General features: G+C 37.4%; 2 protein-coding genes across 3 annotated transcripts; both read right to left on the bottom strand.

Moving 5' to 3' along the window:
* Window positions 1–737: 737 nt before the first annotated feature.
* Window positions 738–10,496, bottom strand: LOC140773694 (uncharacterized). 2 transcript variants are annotated; one of them, XM_073116384.1, is made up of 9 exons: window positions 10,281–10,496; window positions 9,915–10,005; window positions 8,231–9,562; window positions 5,724–7,457; window positions 4,415–5,575; window positions 3,802–3,906; window positions 3,594–3,683; window positions 2,146–2,256; window positions 738–2,060 (listed from the first exon to the last, which is right to left on the bottom strand). In XM_073116384.1, the coding sequence occupies exons 2-9, from the start codon at window positions 9,975–9,977 to the stop codon at window positions 1,551–1,553; spliced, it is 5,106 nt and encodes a 1,701-aa protein (XP_072972485.1). In that variant the 5' UTR covers window positions 9,978–10,005; window positions 10,281–10,496; the 3' UTR covers window positions 738–1,550. The 2 variants fall into 2 exon arrangements, 1 of the variants encoding a protein (XP_072972485.1); XR_012106507.1 differs by lacking the exon at window positions 738–2,060 and adding an exon at window positions 2,957–3,058.
* A 1,514-nt stretch (window positions 10,497–12,010) lies between these two features.
* LOC140773652 (chaperone protein ClpB3, chloroplastic) lies at window positions 12,011–18,983 on the bottom strand. Its single transcript, XM_073116330.1, has 10 exons — window positions 18,579–18,983; window positions 18,220–18,438; window positions 17,259–17,496; window positions 16,961–17,156; window positions 16,784–16,838; window positions 16,171–16,321; window positions 15,026–15,334; window positions 14,607–14,872; window positions 12,992–13,918; window positions 12,011–12,605 (listed from the first exon to the last, which is right to left on the bottom strand). Exons 1-10 carry the CDS (start codon window positions 18,846–18,848, stop codon window positions 12,273–12,275), a joined length of 2,964 nt encoding a protein of 987 aa, XP_072972431.1. The 5' UTR covers window positions 18,849–18,983; the 3' UTR covers window positions 12,011–12,272.
* Window positions 18,984–19,512: the final 529 nt, after the last annotated feature.

The raw sequence follows: 19,512 nt of genomic DNA, 5'->3' as shown, positions 1-19,512 counted from the left end.
GGAATGCCCAATGATCTGGAGATAACTTCTTCAAACCTTTGTTTCTGTAGGTCTTATGTCTGATATGTTGAGAAAACATAGAAATGTACACATTTTTCCGACATGGTGTGCTTATGTGTTGTTGCTCTGCTCCAGTATTGGCCTGTGATGCTTTTGGTTGCACATGACATTACTGGTGAATGTTCACATGCGCTGTAATTAACATTAACAATAGTTATGTGTTGCCTTCTTTCTCTTTAATATCTTTCTCAGTGATGACGAATTATTTTGTACTTTTATCTTCTTGGTAAACTATCAAGAGCATGATTTGGGTTTTTTTCCTTGTTTATCTCATCTTCTTGTCCTTCGTGGATTTCGATCCATTTTCTTTCTTCTGTCATACTCTTGCTCCTCCTAGTTTTATGTTCACCTTGGTTGTAATATCTTCTACAGTCCTTGCATCAGTCGGTCATTGAATTAGTCATAATATATATATTGAACTCTTGGGACCTACTGTAATTTTCACGTTATGATACATTGTATCTTGTCATATTCCAAGTAAATACTTCATAAACGCATGCAAACAAAGTCCATTAATTGTATGCAGGAATCTCCTGCATAAAAACAAGTCTACTAATGTCCCTGGATCATCATGCGAATAAAACTTACAGGCAAACAAAATAGGAAGATTAATTCTGAAATAAAATCATAGTATTTTTCACTCTATGATTCTAGTGAGAAGTATCTACTGCCCGCAACATTATAGCTCAGTAAAAGGAGACAAAATATAGTGATTGGTCAAGCAAGAAAAAGCAATAAGAAGAGGGGAATAAAAAGCTTTAGTTACATCAACAAATTACGAATTGCTTTCTATATCAAAAATGAGTGTCTGATATGCATGGTATTTTGATCAAAGCTGTAACTGAGGATAAGATGTGTGAAGCTCTGCCAGTCATTTTGTAGTGACCGTCTCCTATCAATGTCTTTCTGAGAAGATACCGTCTCATATAATGTTGTACATCATAAATAATATTTCTACTGTCCCGGAAAAAAAAAAGAGGAAAACTATTTGAGTCATAAAACAAGATACCTATTTTCTTTTATAAAAGTATACTATCGACTGGTCAAAAGCATATGATGTCTTTCCTCATAATTCAACCTAAATTTGCTCCTGCTGTATAAGAACTCTTCCGGGTTCAAGAAATGACCCATAGCAAACAAAAACGGTGAATAAGTCATTCCCAGCATCAGTCAGTTGTAGCTTGCATGAGGAGGCACCAGCTAGAGATTTCTGAATCCTGGGGGAGTACCAACTTATGTTGAATCTCTCCTTTCCGAAAGAATTCACTAATCACCAGCTAAATGTATGAAGAATCAAGAAAGACTACTGAATATCCTATGCGTTCGCCAAGCATAAGACTTCGCAAACAGAAACCAAATATTGTGGCAGATCAGAATGAGACACTGAATGCCTGCAATTTGAGTCACATAGCTAGCATCTCATGCTTGAAGGTCAGAATTTTGGACTAAGCTTTATGTGTTCAACCTGTTACTGTCACTGTCACTGTCACTTAGGTCTCAGTTGAGAAAAATTCTTCAGCTTTATCCAAGAAAGAGGATGGAAATCTGCAATGCAACATAAAAATAGAAGAAGCATCTGATGATGGGAAGTTGTGCTTGAGGGCCCAAGAATCGCAAGCCTTTGCTACTCTGCCATCCCTTTGGATCTTTGGTTTGCTGACTCTAATGATTCCTGAAACACCTTTTTTTAATGAAGGCCGGGATCTTTTACGGCTTGATTTAACATGGATCTCAACCTGGGAGCTTCTAGCTTCTGGAATTATCTGACTGCTGTCGGTTTGATAATTTCTTGTGCTGCTATCTGGTGCAATAGAAGCATTTGGGAATGACAACAATCCTTGCCTGCAAGTCTTAAGTATAGTAAGCAACATGTCAGTGCTGATCTCTTGCTGCACCACACCCTTGTTCTGATCACACCCATAACAGGCAGCCACAAGTGTGGCTGCCAAGATTGGAGTCAACTCAGGGTCACTGAAGAAAACAAAGGGTAGATCACAGACCTGCTTTTTTTTAAGCAACAGATTAGTTTTTCATTCAAGTTCTAAGAAATTCAGATATAGCACAATTTTTATACAGGGCAATCACCTTGTGAAGTATGGTTGGACTTTTTCCCCACCGAAGAACTGCTTGATTTCCAGGATGGAACAAGGCAAAATAACCAAGAAGCAATAGAGATTCTAGGAGGAGTAAACCAACCTGAAGAAAGGAAATTTCAGATTGCACATTCTATACCTTAATATGTAGTATTTACAGAAAACATGCAAATATGTCTTAAACACATTACAAGTAATACACAAAATAATAAAAGAAAGCAAATGACAAAATGAACTCGATGCCTTTGGAATCATCCATATTATATCAAAGGCATTACGCTATCCTAGAGGAATAGCATAGTCCAGAAGAGAATATACTGTAAGCTCAAGACAAGTTAACAAGCAAATAAGTGGATCTGGAAAATCTTTAAGACTGGTCAGTTTGATTCATATTGTGCTATTTCATTTACCAGGAGATATGTCCCATAAAATTCTTTCTCTAACACAGAAAAGCATGAAAAGTATACTGAGTGAGACAACATGATGCTGGTTTTAAGAAAGGCATGTGGCAGATAAATAGGGAACTCAAAGCAAAAGCATGCAAACAATATATATACAATTGGAAAACAGCATGCCAAGCGCAAGTTCTATTGAAACTTGAAAGTACGACCCAATTATTACACTGGAGTGGATGGATGACTCAAGTAATCTGACCAAAGTTTACATCAGGGCATTCAACTTCAAAGTGTAAGCCCAAACAACACCTATACTATATTTGCATTCCAAATCAATGAGCCAGCTTAAGACAAGCATAATATAGAGCCAGCTTAAGACAAGCATAATATATAGACAAAAACACGAACCTGTCCTGAACCAACCCAAGCTAACTTATGGTTTTAGAGCTGGGACTTGTCACATTTGGGTAGTCATGTGATCATGCCGATTGCAGGCTAGACTGAGTTAACCTAGTATCAAATATTCCAGAAGAGTTATAATGTTGGCTAATGTTAATGTCATCCATTCTACTACTGACCAAGAAATATCTAAAACAACTTCATTGTTCACAAAATTAATCCTGAGCAAAGTAGGGAGGAGCGCTGAAGCAGAGTTTGTAATTGACTAGATGACAGAAAGCAAATGCTCTTTCTCTATTGAAATCACTCTTTAAATACTACCTTGACTGCCAGGAAAAATAATGTCTAAAGATCCTAGTCATCAAGAAGCTCTTCCATTAATAAGTAAAAAAGCATTTTTACATCATAATTGGCAACCTTTAATTGATCCATGTTAAGGATGTACTGAAGTGGTACATTCATGCTTAATATAAGGTGGAAGATACATAAAGCTGCAGTCACATTGTATCTGAAGAGTTCATTTTTTACAGAAGATACAACTGACAATTGACTAATTGGTAAAAGACCTAGAGCATTAAATATGCCATTATGATAGCCTATAAATAACATAACTGAAGGTGACACATAATAATAGGATAAATATTACCTGATCATTAGCTGCTTTCCACTTATTCGTGCAATGTGTCAGAAGAAAGCTAATCAAATGAAAGAATTCCATTTTTAGATCTGATCTAGCCTGCATAAGATATATATTGGAGGAAAAGTACAGATTCAGCATTATATTGGTACTATGGTATTGACAAAGAATAATATCAGTAAATCCACAGAGCAGAAAATCAAAGAGATACACTTACCAACATAAACTGTAGGAGAGTAATATCCAAGCATGCTATATTGTTCAAAACCTTTAACACACCAGTAGCTACTTCTTCAAAATTTGATGGAAGAATAGAAGAACCCTGAAATTTAGTTGGTTACAGCATTTGTTCAACATCTTAAAAGAGTTGGGAATAAAATACAATAAGCAAGATGAGTAAATTGATAGATAAATCAAGACCAAATTTGCAAAGCAGAAGGGATGACAAAAAGAGGGCACTTAGAAAGAGAGCTTCTACAAGGGTAGCGCAGATGCCTTTATGACATTCACCCTGGCAGATTCATCTTCCACTTGAAGAATGCAATTGTGCTCTCATTAATACTGTTGCTCTTCTATCTAAGATCATCTCTTTCATAGTCAAGAAACTAAAAAGCATGCAAATTAATGGGATGTGCAATGCATGAACAATGAAGATATATAATGAAACTAATGGGCAATAAACATGTAACTAAACAACATGAAATGCATCATCAACAGGCTTATTTTACACTTCTCTGCTTGTGAAATGCCCCATTATGTTATTAAGAATATGCATGATGAATTTATTGCCTAGGGACAGAATGCAACTTTCTCTATCATAACAGGTGTACCTGTTCAGCTGAGGATTTGTTGTTAGCCTGAAGCAGCACAGCTGTTAAGAGTGACGGAAGACTGACAAGGCCTGTCTCAGCAATAGCAGAAAGCACAAGTACTACAGGTTGCTTCAAGTTGGTTGCATTCCTTCTACCAGGAATTGTTTTCATTGTATGCTCGTCAATTAGCTTTTCTATTACTGCACAACCTTCTGTGGAGTTCTTCTCATCCTTCTGAGGCAATATTTTCTCAGGATGGTCCTCCAACATGTTTCCTGATGCACCTAAGGAAGTCCTCTCAAGCATTCCAGATTCAGGAATACGCGGACCACTTGAAATATCAAAGGACTCACCTTTATATTCATCCAGTATTACATTGGCCTCCAAAGTATCAGATATTCCAGTTGAGAGTAACTTTTCTTCCCCATATATTTCACTAGATTTACTTTTAGTTGATTTTGGAAGCTCATGTGTAATTGGTATTTGCACATTATCTCCAGATTGGTTAAGTGACAGAAATTGGCCTTCTATGTCTCGAGAATCTAGCATTTCACATTCTTGGACCACCTTACTGTTTAATGTTTTGAATTTACAAGATTCCCAATCAATGGTAGAGAAGGTTCCAGGTTTAGATGTTAAGACAACCAAAAGATTTAAAGTGAAGATAATTGATGATGGAAATGGTGCTCCTTCCACTTGGGGCCTGTCATAAAGGGCAAACAAATCTCGCAGACGATGAATGACTTGATAAGAAACTATCAACTCAATCAGACCACCCTGCATTTGAAGTTGTCTATCATCGGTATGTACATGCCCAACAATTGCTGTGACAGTCCATAAGAAGCTATCTAAGACTTCAGCAACTGATTCTGAATATTCAGCTGATGTTTTACTTGACTGAATATTCGAACATCCTGGACTTGGAGATGCTGCAACATTAATATAGTTCTCAAGGGAGGCAGATAACATTGGAATTATAGGAGGCAGGAGATTCTGTACAAGAAAATAACTCCGATTTGCTGGCAGTGACAGCAAAATTCGCAACAACCGTAAAAGATAAACTGTCACCTGACAAGTTTCAGGTTTTGATGTATGAGAGGCTGGTAAAGCAGAAGAGATAAAATCAAGCATACCAGCTTGGCGGGATGCATGTAGTTCAAGATCCTTTCCTTCCAAAAACTGTTGAAAATATAAACTGTATGATCAACAAAATGTGCAAAAAAAGGAAAGCATAAACTTATAAGTTATTTCTACTCAATACTATAGTTGAGATGATAGCATATATGTAGGACATTAATCATTAATAGTTGAGTTCCAGAGTACTAGCCTTTATTACATCGCTAACAATCAGTCCTATGCTTGCAGCCCCCTCCTTTCTAGCTTGGCGAAATCTTTGAAGGTCCTGAAGCCATCTGCTCATTTTAGCCCTTGCAGTTCCTACTGCAGCTCTGTATCCAATCCCTGTATTTTCAGGACCTATTGGAGGTTCAACAAATTCATGTTTAAGTGCCATTAGTTTCTGCCGTATTTTTTTAATTCTTCTCTTCAATGTAGGCTGATGTGCTGCATCAACTAATTTTACAGAAGAATCTCCAGAACTGGCATTTGATAATATTTGACAGTCATCAGCAACTTTTGTTGAAATATATCTACTCTGACTGTCCTTACTTAAAGAACGACGTTGTAAAGGCGAAGATTGATCTCTAAAATCCATTGAAGCTTTTTCACGTATTTGCTCCAGGTAATATTTTCTACGCTGTTCACTTTCACGAAGTCTTTCAGCTAATTTTTGGGCTAAGAGTACTGCTTCTTCTTGTTGAGCTTTCGCTCTGATCTCCTTTCTCCGAAGCTGTTCCACGGCCCTTGCTTCCCGTGCTGCACTTGATGCCTTGCGCTCTTCTTCTCTTCTGACTTGAGCTTCTTCCTTTTTACGTTGTGTCTCTGCAAGACGCTGCAGCTTTTCAGCTTCAAGGAGTCTTCTCCGTTCCAACACAGCTTCTTCCCTCGCACTGTCCTCCTTTTGTTTTGATTTAATTACCTGTAGCTTTTCAGCTCTCCGCATTTCAGAATCATGAAGTTTCTGTCTGAGCATAAATTTTTTATTTTCTTCATTTAATGAAGTGATGAAACGGACCTCATTAACCTTACTGCTTTCGTCACCAGCTCTTTTTACTACTTGAGCCAGATACGCTTCATGACGGGACTCACTGCGCTGCTGACGTGCATTCATTACTTCTCGCAATTTCACACTACGGACAGCTTGCCACTCATTTACACGATTCAATTTCTCAGATGTACGTTGTAGCCTTTGAATTCTCTCATTCTCCAGTTGATTCCTAATCCTCATTGCTCGTGCATGTTTTTCTTCTGCTTCTTTTTTAAAATCTAAAGCACTTTTTTTCTTCTTTTCAGGAGACATCAATTTGTCATGTAAAACTCGAGCACGCTCTACAGCTTTTCTGCTCATACCAGGAGAGTGTGAAACACGAGAAGAACTTCGCATTGGAGATTTAAGTATATCTTCCCAGTTTCTTTTTTCCTTCCAAGCATCCATTGACTTCCACGGTGTTGTCTTTTGCTTTTCCTTCTCCTTCTCCTTGTCAACAAGAGAAATATGCTTTTTTACCATGTCCACAGTCTTGGATTGTTTATCGTACTTATTGTCAGCTGACTCTTTGTCCTTCCTAGGAACCTGCTTCTCAATTTCAGTAACTGGTCCTAGTGGTTCTCTCTTGCTTTTTCCAGAGGAAGAAGCACTATAGCTTTGTGGAGGCAAGCCTCCACTTTGTGCTAAATGTGTTCTTGCTTGTCTGGTGGAATCCCTGTTCTTCTTCTCCCCATTAGTCTTTCTTTGATCAGCATGAAAAATTCTTGTGCTATCTCTAGCATTGTCATTTACATTTGGGGAACTACTTGATTCTTGTTGAGAAGAATTGGAAATATCCAGCTCTTCTGCACCTAAAATGCGCTTGCGAGCTCTTTCAAGTTGAATCTTGTTAAAAGCCTCCAGAGATGAAGATAGTATTTCTGCCCTGTGGGGTGAAGTTGTCATTCGCCTAACCTGCATAATGTCAGTGACAATTTATGACTCCAAGAAGTATCATGGAGAAAATCTTCTGTATAGGTAAAAGTAAAAGCCTGTGTGCAAGTAATGATCACAGTTTGATAATGATTATGGTGGCCAAAGCTAATATGTTATGTTTTCACTATAGTGATAGTAGTGATGCAAGGTAACATATAAGACAAGGTAAGAATTACCATAAAGTCAAAATGTGATTTAGACACTGTAAATACTAATTCAATGGGATCTACGGAACAACAATTTGCTTTCCTCTTGTCATATTATCAGGTCAGCCTGAGTCTTAGGTCTAGGTTATGAAGGGGCTCCTTTGTAATTATGCATCAAACTTCAGAATAGAAACTCATAAAGAGAAAATATGCCCCATCAAGAAATTCATGACTCGATGAATTTGAATTATTCACTCCACCTTCAAACTAGAAAAAGGTAACTTCTCACCATAGCGTATTTTAGTTTGCACATGATGTCATTTAAAGTAAGGAAAACATCAGTAACCTGCAAGCATATTTCGGCAACTGTATACTCACATACAAGAAATCAAACAACAAATTTCAGAGTATTACATTTCTATGATCATTTCTATGATATCCTTCAAATGAAATCCTTTAGGCAAATTTCTGCTAGAACTTATTAGAACACCTGTTCATGAGGGAAAAAAAGGAGCGAATGTACTAAGTGATAAATATACCATTCATTAACTTCAGAAAATCAGAAAAGAATAGTTTCCTACTTGGGTAACAATTAATTTCATCTACCTCCCATGACAACGCATGTGGCCTCCTATGATCAGCCTTCACAGTCATCGCTATTCCATCCTTTGGTAAGCTAAGAGAAGATTGTTTGGTGTTATCAAAATGTTCCACTCTACATTTCAGTTCTTTGAAGTCAGATGTGGCTTCTTCAAGGACAAGTATGGCCTCATCAATCTGCTCCATATCACATTCTAATTCACAAAGAAGGTAAAGTTCATCTATAGATCTATTCAAATTTTCAAAAAGGAAGCACCAAAGCCTTTGTCTAAATCTTTCTTTGCTCTCCCCAGGTTCACCTTCTCCAAAATCAGCATGACCTGTTGTATGGTCATGCAATCCCCCATGATCTTGAATAGAAGCCATGACTGAAGTAGTCGCTGAAACTTCCTCACAATTTTTCCTGTGGGTAACAAAAATACCATCTGTTATGTCACTCAACATGCATGTGTTTGAAGTTGACAGTTCTGAGGTCCTTGCAGGCCCATTGTCAGATATATTATGTCCCTTTTGAAGAATCACTTGTAAAGTTCCTCCCGTAGGTGATGAGGAGCAATCTTGAACAGCTACATTATCGATATCCAAGTAATCCACCGATTCAGTCATGGTTCTTATGTCCCCTTTGTGGTTTTCCTCTAAATTTTCAGAAGAATCAGGTTGGTTGTCTTTCGCTACTTTGATGTCATGAAAAGGAAAGTTCTTACTCTCCTTTGAGGTCTCAACAGAATCCCTGCTAACAATTGAATAGAGCATTCTGCTAGGAAATTGTTCTGCATTGTCAGATGTAACTGTAACCTTTCTCTCCACGACTTGATCGTAAGGCACAAATGTTACCAATTCATCTACAGCCAAAGTATCCCCATCTTCGTGTGACTTATTATCTGCAAACTTTTCAAACTCAAGCTTTGGAGAACTATTTGAATGTTCTGAACGATCATGCGGTATTAAAGCAACATCCTCAACATCACCGCATTTGATTCTGGAAACATGGCTAAAATCTTCCTTTATTAGCAATTCCTCAGTTGCCTTTGTCACATTCTCTGCAGCCGCAACTTCCAGATTTTGAATATCACATTTGTTCTTGATAACCATTTTATCAATGCAGTCTGCATCACAATCTATTTCCAACAGTCGAGAACTACCATCAACATAAACTGTTGAACAAGAAACAAAATCAGGTCCTGAGTTGGAAGGTGCGGATGCAAATTGCTGTCCACCATGCCAATTTCCACCATCATTACTACTAGAAGCCTGGTGACATTGAGAGAAGGTGCAGGTTTTATTTAAAGATCCTCCAGATGCCTTCTGTAAGGAGAGCTTTGAGCTGATTCTATGTTTCTGCAGTACATCATGTGTCAGGTACTCTAATGCACAAATGCTTCACTAAATTTCTCAGCATTGGAATCCCTAATATATGACTAATTATTGCTACAAACAACAATTTCATCTGAAATATAGGCATGACCAAAAATGAAAGAAGGATTATGAAATTTTAACCTGCAAAGAAGATCAAGAAATGATTTTTCCTTCTTTTTGCATAGTTATAACACATTAGTTCTACGTTAGATTTTCCTTTTTGGTTTCTTACTTCTTTGTACTTGAGTTAGTTTCTTCAGAAGTTGATAAAATTTTAGCTTAGTACCCTCGCAATCATCAAAGCAACAAACGATATGATGACATCAAGTGTTACCTTCTTTACTTCAAGCCAACCCGACCCCTGATCATCCCCTGCTTCGCCGTCATTCTCCATCATCAGATTCTCATTGGTCTGCAAGCCCTTCCTGCTTTCAACCAAGAATCACACAATTTGCAATCAAAATTTAATCTTGACCAGAAGATTTTCATCTAGAAGACCTTAACAACGGAACCCATATCAATCTCTGCTAATGCATATCCCCAGTAAATAAATCTCATTAAACCCTAAGGTTCAAAGACACCAACAAACAACAATCAACCACTTCCACCCGCTATAAACAGCTCCAAAAGAGGAATTAAAGCGCAATGTATCCAAGTTTCCAACTTTTTACAGAAGGAAATAGGAGATTAAGCTGAATACCTCCTCCGAGATTCATCCGAACAACTACAATCGATCAAATCCGCGTCGGAAACCTCATCACCCCCTCGATCGAAGAGATTCCCGAGTAGGGTAGCTTCACGACTTTGGTCACAATGGATCTATTTAGCTATTTGCAGGATCGACGGTTATTTGAGCTCGTTTTCTTCGATTGGCGGCCTCAAAGGCAGCTTTGTTTGTAAGAGCTCGCTTTCTTTATTTAGACTTCGTAATCGTGCCAGAACAAAAGGAGGAGGGGGTATTTAAATAAGCACCGGAAGGGTGAGGGTCTATTTCTAAATATAATTTTACGAGGGACTGAACTGATTAGCAAAAGTTAGTCATGATTCATTTAATAGTCATGATCACCCAATTGATCGTAATAAGTGTTGACAGTTGGTTTCACAGCAATAGATGACAAAATACTTTAACGTAAACTAATTTACTTTGCATCTTCCTCTATTTCCATAGATTGGGGAAATATATTTGTCAACCGAATTATATGTATAAAAATAATAAAACCAGAATTATAATTGATAAAGAGTATAATTTCCTTATGGTTTTGGTATATGTGTAGCTACTAGCTGATGGTAATTTTAATATAAAATAATTAAAATGCCTATTGTATATTACATCAAGTAATCTCTTTCATTTAAATCTTTCTCGCTTTTGTATTTTGGACATTTTAGAAATAATAAAAGGCAAAATGGTCAGAAGATTTAACATTTTTATTAGAAATTATATTTGCCTTAAAAATAAGAATTTTATGTAATTAAAACAGCAGAGAGTAGAGTGAGTTAAGTGACATAAAATAATAATAATAATAATAATAATAATAATAATGCATTTTGAAATTTAACCAACTATAAGTACAAGAGAGATTAAAATGTAATTTTCCTACGGTCAGTGAAATTTTTAACCAATTTAGCTGGAGCTTATGGTGGTGTTCGGTGAGTTATTGGATGACCAATCACCATCCATCTATGGTTGCTCTATAGTATGTAATCATATACCTAATCCCTGTGACCTATCTAGGAGATTTTTTTTCTTTTACCAAACTAGTTCTATTTTAATTTTTTTTTTAAACCGAAATGAATTGCATCTCAAATTTATTACCAAATGAGAGTCTGCTAAAATGATCAGCATTTTTTTTCCTAGAAAAAAACATTGATCATCGGTCCTAGAATACTTAAAATGTTGAATTGATAAACGTTTTATGTATATAAATCTCTTTATCTTAGTCTTTAGGCAATTAAGGCAAAAAAAAAAATATGACGATTAAAACGCTAATTAGTTCAATATTTTTGTTATAGCTTTAGTGAAATTAGATCCTATTTAATAATAAGTTTGAGGGAAAGTTTATTTTGACTATAAAGAAAAGGGTCTAGTTTGGTCAAAAACTCTATATCTAGACTGGAAAATTTTGTGAGTTGGATGTAGACTGGAAGCATCAAGATGACGAGGACTGAGCAACAGCAGTCACTAGCACTAAAAATTTGGGACAGCAAATAGTCTTCTTGGCTTTACCCTTCGAGTTCTGATGACATAGACAGAGACACATTGATTAGATCAAGCAACTCCAATTTAGTTGGTAATCATGATTAAGGTGATTAGAAATGCTGTCTTTATCATTAGTACTAGCCTGCCTTTCAAGTTCACCTATAGTAATGCTACCAAGGAGCTTGACAAAGTAGTAACACCAAAAAAATAAACCTCCGCAAGCTGTAATTGCATACACAAATCGAATTCAGCAGCTGAATTTCTATCAATTTCAGAATTCTGATCAACTGTCTACCACAGGGTATAATAAGTTATTTAACTTATACGCTAAAAAGACAAAAGGTGACCAACTCAACTCGGTGGTGTCCGAGGCTATATGTTAAAGCATGATAAGGAACTGGAGGTTTGCTCAATTACAGCAGTAGTAGACCTTTACATGGAGACACTAAACTTTACATGAATAGACAAATATAAATAGAACGACAAAAAGGAGTATCAGCGACTCGCCGAGAATGCTCGCTCATCTTCAGCAGCAGGCTTATCTGACAAATCTGGAGTCACTCTTTGGAAGACGAGCTTCTGCTGTGGAAGCTGACCGTTCGATATCATGGTGACAGCCGTGTCAATTAGGATGGTATCCTCATCCTTGAAGTCACCTCTCAAAATACCTTTTGCTAGTTCATTTTCCACATTCTGCTGGATGACGCGCTTAACAGGCCTGGCGCCATAGTTGGGATCATAGCCAAGGCTTCCCAGATATTCAACTGCTGCATCACTGACCTGAATTTTAATCTTTCGGTCCGCAACACGTTTCTGTACTCGTTCCAACTGTTTCAAGAGTGGAAAATTAGAGGATATAGAAGACAACATTATGGAAGACAACATTACATATCTAATCTCTCAACATGATGAACTCTTTTTACTAAAGAATTAATAATTAATACAACTTTCTCCTATCAGACGGTTGGATTAAGTGAAAAAACTAAATATGGTGACATCATAAATAAACAAGTACGTGTGTGTGTTCTAGCTCCAATACTATATATAATGATCAAGTCACCTTGTGAGTACTATTCATAATCTTAGTTTATATCCAAAAAGCAGTAAGAAATTTGATCTTAAGTTACCTATAAGAATTGTGTCATCAGAGAATGTACCTAACAGTAATGCTGTGAATTATGAGAATTTAACTTTAAATTTTCTAAAATTTATACCTGCAGCCTGACAATACTGTTTATTTGCTCACGGTCTAGAGGCTGGAAGACAATGTACTCATCAACACGATTCATGAACTCGGGACGGAAAATGGATCTTGCAGCATCCATCACCCTCTGTTTAATAGCCTCATAAGTAGAATCCCTTGACCCAGTTTCATCATTCATATTCAGTATGTATTGAGAGCCCACATTTGATGTCATAATGATAACAGTGTTGGTAAAGCTCACTGTACGACCTTGAGAATCAGTAACCCTACCATCATCCAATATCTGAAGGAAAACATTAAATACATCAGAATGGGCTTTCTCAATCTCATCAAACAATATAACAGCATATGGCCTCCTGCGAACCGTCTCTGTCAGCTGACCACCCTCTTCATACCCAACATAACCTGGTGGGGCACCAATTAATCTTGAGACGGCATGCTTTTCCATGTACTCACTCATGTCAACTCTAACAAGAGCTTCTTCAGTGTTGAACATATAAGAAGCAAGAGCTTTAGCCAATTCTGTTTTGCCAACACCTGTGGGGCCCATGAACATGAAACTAGCAATAGGCCGGTGAGGATCTGATAGCCCTGCCCTTGATCTCTGAATAGCTTCTGCCACTGCTGTAACTGCTGGATCTTGACCAATGACTCGCTTGTGCAACTCTTCCTCAAGATGCAGCAGTTTCTCTCTTTCAGACTGCTGCAACTTAGAAACTGGAATGCCTGTCCATTTGCTAACTATTTCTGCAATATCATTCCCAGTTACCTCTTCCCTAAGCATAGACTTCCCTGAACTTTGGTAGTCATTAAGTTCCTTCTCTGCAGATCGAAGCTGACGTTGCAAGGTATTAAGACTCCCGTATTTCAATTCAGCAGCTCGATTAAGATCATATTCACGTTCTGCCTGCAGAATCTCCAAATTCACCCTGTCAATCTGCAACAACAAATAAAAGTCAGAAGAAACACAGCTAGCAATCTGAAAACTGTAGATAGATAGCCACACAGACACGACTTTTTGACCTAACAAGCTTAGACATGTATCTCCATCTCATACAATAATCATCTCAAGTGGAAGCTTAGATTCCTTTGGAAGATAACAATAACGTAGCCATTATAGTAAAATATTGATAGACACAATGTAACTTTCAGATTCCAAAGTTAACACATGTACTAAAAGACCTCTAAAAAATTTGAAGCCACTTAACACTTCAAATCTGTACTGCTACAGGACAGTGCATGTGAATACTAGTAAGCTGTATGAAAAAAAAAAAATACAATTACTAAGATAAAAAAAGATAGTCTCATCATAGATTTTCCACAGGATATGTCAAATCAAAGAATGAAGAAAATTTCTAACAAACTAGTCTTGAAAGCTTTTATTGTTAAATAATAAGAAAGAAAAATAGAGGATCCCGATTTTCTAGTAGAGACTTGCAAGACTCCAGCTCATCCAAAGGTTCTATAAAATTTTCAATTTTAAAGTTTTTAATTGCAGACATCAATATACAAATATATATACTGTGTTGCTTTTCACATGTCATGCATCAATAATCCGGAGCATTGTTATCATTTCCTGTAAAGTTATATGATAACTTTTGTACTTAAAGGGAAACACACTGTACCTCTTCCTTTATCGACTGGATCTTTGTCATCACTGATTTTTCATGCTCCCATTGCTCAGTAAGTTGGGCCTGTTTTTCTTTAAGCAGTGACAATTCTGCTTCAAGGCGGCTTAATCTGTCTTTTGAAGCTTTATCTGTATCATTTGTGAGAGAGAGACGCTCCATCTCTAGCTTCAGTACAGAACGATTAATCTCATCCAGAGCAGTTGGCTTGGATGTGATCTCCATTTTCAATTTGGCAGCTGCCTCATCGACCAAGTCAATAGCTGAAGTGAAAACAGATAGTTTTTATTTAAATGTATCAGGTAACAATTTCCGAGAACCAACATATTTACAGCAGAACCTGAGCATATTCATAGGCCATAGGTGTAGCAAATGCATTGGATAAGGGGATGCTTAAATAGCTACATGCAGCTAACCTTTGTCAGGCAAAAAGCGGCCACTGATGTAGCGATCCGAAAGAATGGCTGCCTCTACCAAAGCACCATCTGAGATACGGACACCATGGTGCAGCTCATATCTTTCACGCAATCCACGCAGTATCGAAATTGTATCTTCAACCGAAGGCTGATCAACATAAACTTGTTGGAAGCGTCGCTCTAGGGCAGGATCTTTCTCAATATATTTGCGGTACTCATCAAGGGTTGTAGCACCAATACAACGCAATTCTCCCCGACCAAGCATCGGTTTCAAAAGATTGCCTGCATCCATGGCACCATTTGTGGCCCCTGACAAAATTCCAAATGGCAATCATTAGCATCAAAAGCTTGCAACTGGAAAACTTCATGCTGAAAACAAACAGTATTATAACTTTAAATAGAAAAATAACAATTTGCCAAGCCTATGTTTAAAAGTCAATACAAGGGTTTCAATAGATGCAACTTCTTCAAATATGTAAGGCTATTTATGAAAAAGCCATAGTTCAATGCAGAAGTTGATTTCAAGGCAAGGTTTCAAAACAGAAGAGAATAGACAACCTCCATAAAGAGCACAAGGACAGTAGTTATGTAAAACCTGATTGAGATTAAGATCATTATGGCTTTTTCTATCTTACAGCTAAAACATTTTGTTCATTAGCTTCACTGCCCCAGTAAACTGATAAACCTACATGGAAGCGACATCCCCAACATATAGCCCAGTTTACTAACTAAGGAACCATAAGCTACATAAACTAAAAAATTGTAAAGAATCAAATACTTACAAGGGATGTTAGTAAAAGCATATGAATAACATTACACATTTGTGAAGTACTATTCACATTTCTTTATATACACTAACACTGAGTCTAGTACAGAAGATCTACAGAGGAGAAATAAAAAAGATTTTGCATATTGATAGGTAGAGCAGAAAATATTAACTAATGTTAGCTACATATACCATCTGGAGAAACTTAAATTTCTTTCCAGAGCATCTCATAAATCCAGCCTTAGGATAACATCTTTCATGATTAATGCCATCAACAAAGATCAAGATTCAAAAGTTGATACTAGCCTACTACGCAAATTAAAAGGAAGGCATGCCCACCAAGCATTTAATATCTGTAACTAACTGTTACTACAACTACCTGCACCAACGACAGTGTGAATCTCATCAATGAAAAGGATTATCTGTCCCTCTGAGTCAGTCACTTCCTTCAGAACGGCTTTTAGTCTATCTTCAAATTCACCTCGATATTTTGCTCCAGCAATCAATGCACCCATGTCAAGCGAAATCAGCTATTCAGAAGAAAAAAAAGGAGCATAAGAAAGATCCAACTGTTGATGTCTAAAAGTATCTGTATTACCTACAACAGATTGTACTTAAATAAAATACGGCAAAGCTGCAGCAATTATTATGATGAACTTTGCTAGAAAATTTCTATTGCTCTGATACAAAACTTGGATATGAGTTATACAGCTTTATAAGTTCATATATTCAAATCTAGGTTTGATGACAAGTTTCTCCAAATCTATTTTAACCAGAATTCTACTTAAGATATGCTGACTCATGGAGCAGTAGCTAGAAATTGCATCCTCTAACCTAAGAAAGCACTAGGAAAAGACGTCTCACCATTGGTATAACAAAGATGAGTAATGAATACAGTGCTACATTTCAACACATGAAAAGCATGTAGTTTATAGCAAGAAGATCTAAGTACACAAAGATATCTTGAATAACTAAACAAGATGGGTACTCACTCTGCGATTCATTAAAGCTTGGGGAACGTCCCCTTGCACTATCCTTTGCGCAAGCCTATCAAACAGTAGTAGTATTACAGTTAGCACACTACCTAAACCTTTGACATTAACCACAACGGGGTGATAGTAACTTATAAACAGTGAAACAATACGAAATCATGAAAATTATTCACTTACCCTTCTGATATAGCAGTTTTCCCAACACCAGGTTCACCAATTAGTACAGGATTGTTCTTCGTTCTCCTTGATAAAATTTGTATGCATCTGCGGATTTCATCATCTCTCCCTATAACTGGATCAAGCTTCCCTTCACGTGCCATAGCTGTCAAGTCCTTTCCATATTTCTCCAAGGCTTCATACTTGCCCTCTGGATCTGTTATGAGTCAATGGAGTTGCTTCTTAGATTTGAACTTTAATCATGAAAAGTCCACTATCACAGACAGCATATAACAAGATAAAAAAAAAAGTGTCCTACCTTGGTCAATAACAGTCTGGCGCCCTCGAATAGCTTGTATAGCAGATTTTAGCGCCTTAACTGAAACTTGAAATTCCTTGAATAATTGTTTCCCAAAACGTCTATCCTCTGCAAAACCAAGTACTAGATGTTCAACTGAAACAAATGAGTCCCCATACTCCTTCTTGTACTCCCTGGCTCTTTGAATTAAAGCCTCCAAGTCTCGTCCTAGCATGGAACCAGCAGATTCACCCAAGACCTGGCAAAGTCAGACATATGGAAGTGCAAAATCTACTAAGTTGGAGGGAAATCCAGGAGTCAACATTTGGCCTATAAATTTACTACATTGGCTAAGCACATTTACAGAGAAAACATCACAGACTTTGTGTCAAAAGAAGTAAGCATGTCATGGAAAAAAATGCAAAATAACCTTTCCCTTGGGGATTACAATGATCCTATTTGTTACTGTTAGTTAGCAAGATTTAGAACAACTATTATACAATAACTTTTAGCACGAAACCTTCTTTAAGACCATTTTTTATCAGCAAACTATTTAATTTCATGACATTACAATTGACAATAGTATAAAATAGAATTACAAGCTAAGCACAGGCATTCTTCGATGGCATATCAGGTGAAAGTGTGAAACAATAGTATGCAGATGGAAGATAATGGCAATCATCTTCTTATCAAATGGGATGACAGAAGAAAATAAAAGATGAAATAAAAGAAAAGAAAAGGAAGATCCGGGTGCTTGCACTCAAGGAGTCATTAAACAATAGTTCTGAACAGATAAACAACCTCTCTTTAAAGATCACAGCCAAAGTGAGTGCTCAAGTGTAAGGAGGTGTTCCGACATTCAAATTTATTCCATTCATGGGTGATCGAGTCAATCTGGTTATGATAATTAAATCAGAGCCACATATGTAACACTAGCAGATTGCATTCTAGATAGATATATAATTAAATTAGAATGAGTTACCTTAGGTTGTCTCTGGATGAATCTATCCGTAGCATCAAGAAGTTGCGTGTTGTCAACTCCTGCCTTGGAAAAGATTCGACGAGCAAGCCCATTCTTTTGTTCCAAAAGGGACTTCATCAAGTGTTCCGTTTCCACAATTTGATGCTTGCTCTCCTTTGCCACTTCCGGCGACGAAACGATTCCTTGCCAAGCCATCTCAGTAAATTCTTGTTGGGTAATCTAGCATCGCATTAAAAGCAAAAAAAGCAATTAGATCAACTACTTACGATCCAAAATAACAATGACCCACATCACAGTACTCCCAAATGAAGCCAATTCCATCAACTAATCAATCAGCACATCAGAGAAAACATGATTACCCTCCCATCGTTGGGCGCAGGCGCTCCGCATCTGACGACGACCGACCTCGACCCACTCCCAAGCTTCGCGCCCCTCTTTGAGAAGAGGGCACCGCTCTCCCCAAAGCTTCTCGCTTCCGACCACTTCAAAGCCTTTACGGCTCTAACACAAGTCCGCTTCCTCGAAACAGCTGACAGCGGCAGTGAGGCAGAGAAGACTCTCCTCCCCGAAACCTTGGACGGAGGAGGAAGTACGCAGAGATGGTGGTGTGCGGAGATGGAAGCAGCCATGTCTAGGGTTTGGAAGCTCCTCGCTACGTTCCGGGGAATGGGGGCAATAGTGACTGGGAATATAATTAGCAGTCGAGACTCGAGAGAGGCCTCTTCTAGTTTCTCGGAGGTTCTCCGGAGAAAGTTCCGGAAGACGGTGGAGGGGATAAGCTTTTATTGAGTTTTAACCGGTGCCCGCTTTGGAATGCTGAGCAAGATGGGCCGTTGGATCTTGATTTCTAAGGTTGATGTGTGATGAATGGCTCAGGGAGTAAATGTTCCATTTTCTTTTTTTCTTTTACTTTTTCTTCCTTTCTTTTTGATGAAAAGGAGTAAAAATTAAAGGTGAAACAACTGCATAATGGTAGAAGAAGATAAAATCTCTTCTTAATCGATTAATTCTTATAAAATCTAGTTTAAAAGCATCGATTTTGAGAACCCCAAGAGTCGAAAGATTGAGAAAAATCTCAGTACTCTGTTAAGCAAATAGACTTTCGCTCCTCTTGAATGGACCATTAGATCAGGTTTTAGTACTGAATCCTTTGAGCAAAACTGAATTAACCTTTTCGCCTCCTACATCAACTGCTCATAGGAAATTCTTAGATTTTAGATTTGTGGAATTTCTTGATAAAATTCTAACAATCTGAAGTATAATATGTTTTCCTGTCATGAACAGCAACACCAA

The sequence above is a fragment of the Typha angustifolia genome, chromosome 13, assembly GCF_048772165.1.
Source record: "Typha angustifolia cultivar Huaian chromosome 13, ASM4877216v1, whole genome shotgun sequence".
Classification (NCBI taxonomy): Eukaryota; Viridiplantae; Streptophyta; class Magnoliopsida; order Poales; family Typhaceae; genus Typha; species Typha angustifolia.
This window is presented reverse-complemented; position numbering and strand designations above follow the sequence as displayed.

Excerpts from the sequence above, each read along its gene's own strand:
- LOC140773694 (XM_073116384.1), bottom strand. The coding sequence starts at position 9,977 with ATGATGGAGAATGACGGCGAAGCAGGGGATGATCAGGGGTCGGGTTGG. Across the intron at positions 5,576-5,723 it reads TTGTTAGCGATGTAATAAAG|TTTTTGGAAGGAAAGGATCT; the intron begins GCTAGTACTCTG and ends TATTTTCAACAG. Across the intron at positions 2,257-3,593 it reads GGAAAGCAGCTAATGATCAG|GTTGGTTTACTCCTCCTAGA; the intron begins GTAATATTTATC and ends TCCTTTCTTCAG.
- LOC140773652 (XM_073116330.1), bottom strand. The coding sequence starts at position 18,848 with ATGGCTGCTTCCATCTCCGCACACCACCATCTCTGCGTACTTCCTCCT. Across the intron at positions 16,839-16,960 it reads AAAACTGCTATATCAGAAGG|GCTTGCGCAAAGGATAGTGC; the intron begins GTAAGTGAATAA and ends ACTGTTTGATAG. Across the intron at positions 16,322-16,783 it reads AAGCTTTAATGAATCGCAGA|CTGATTTCGCTTGACATGGG; the intron begins GTGAGTACCCAT and ends TCTTCTGAATAG.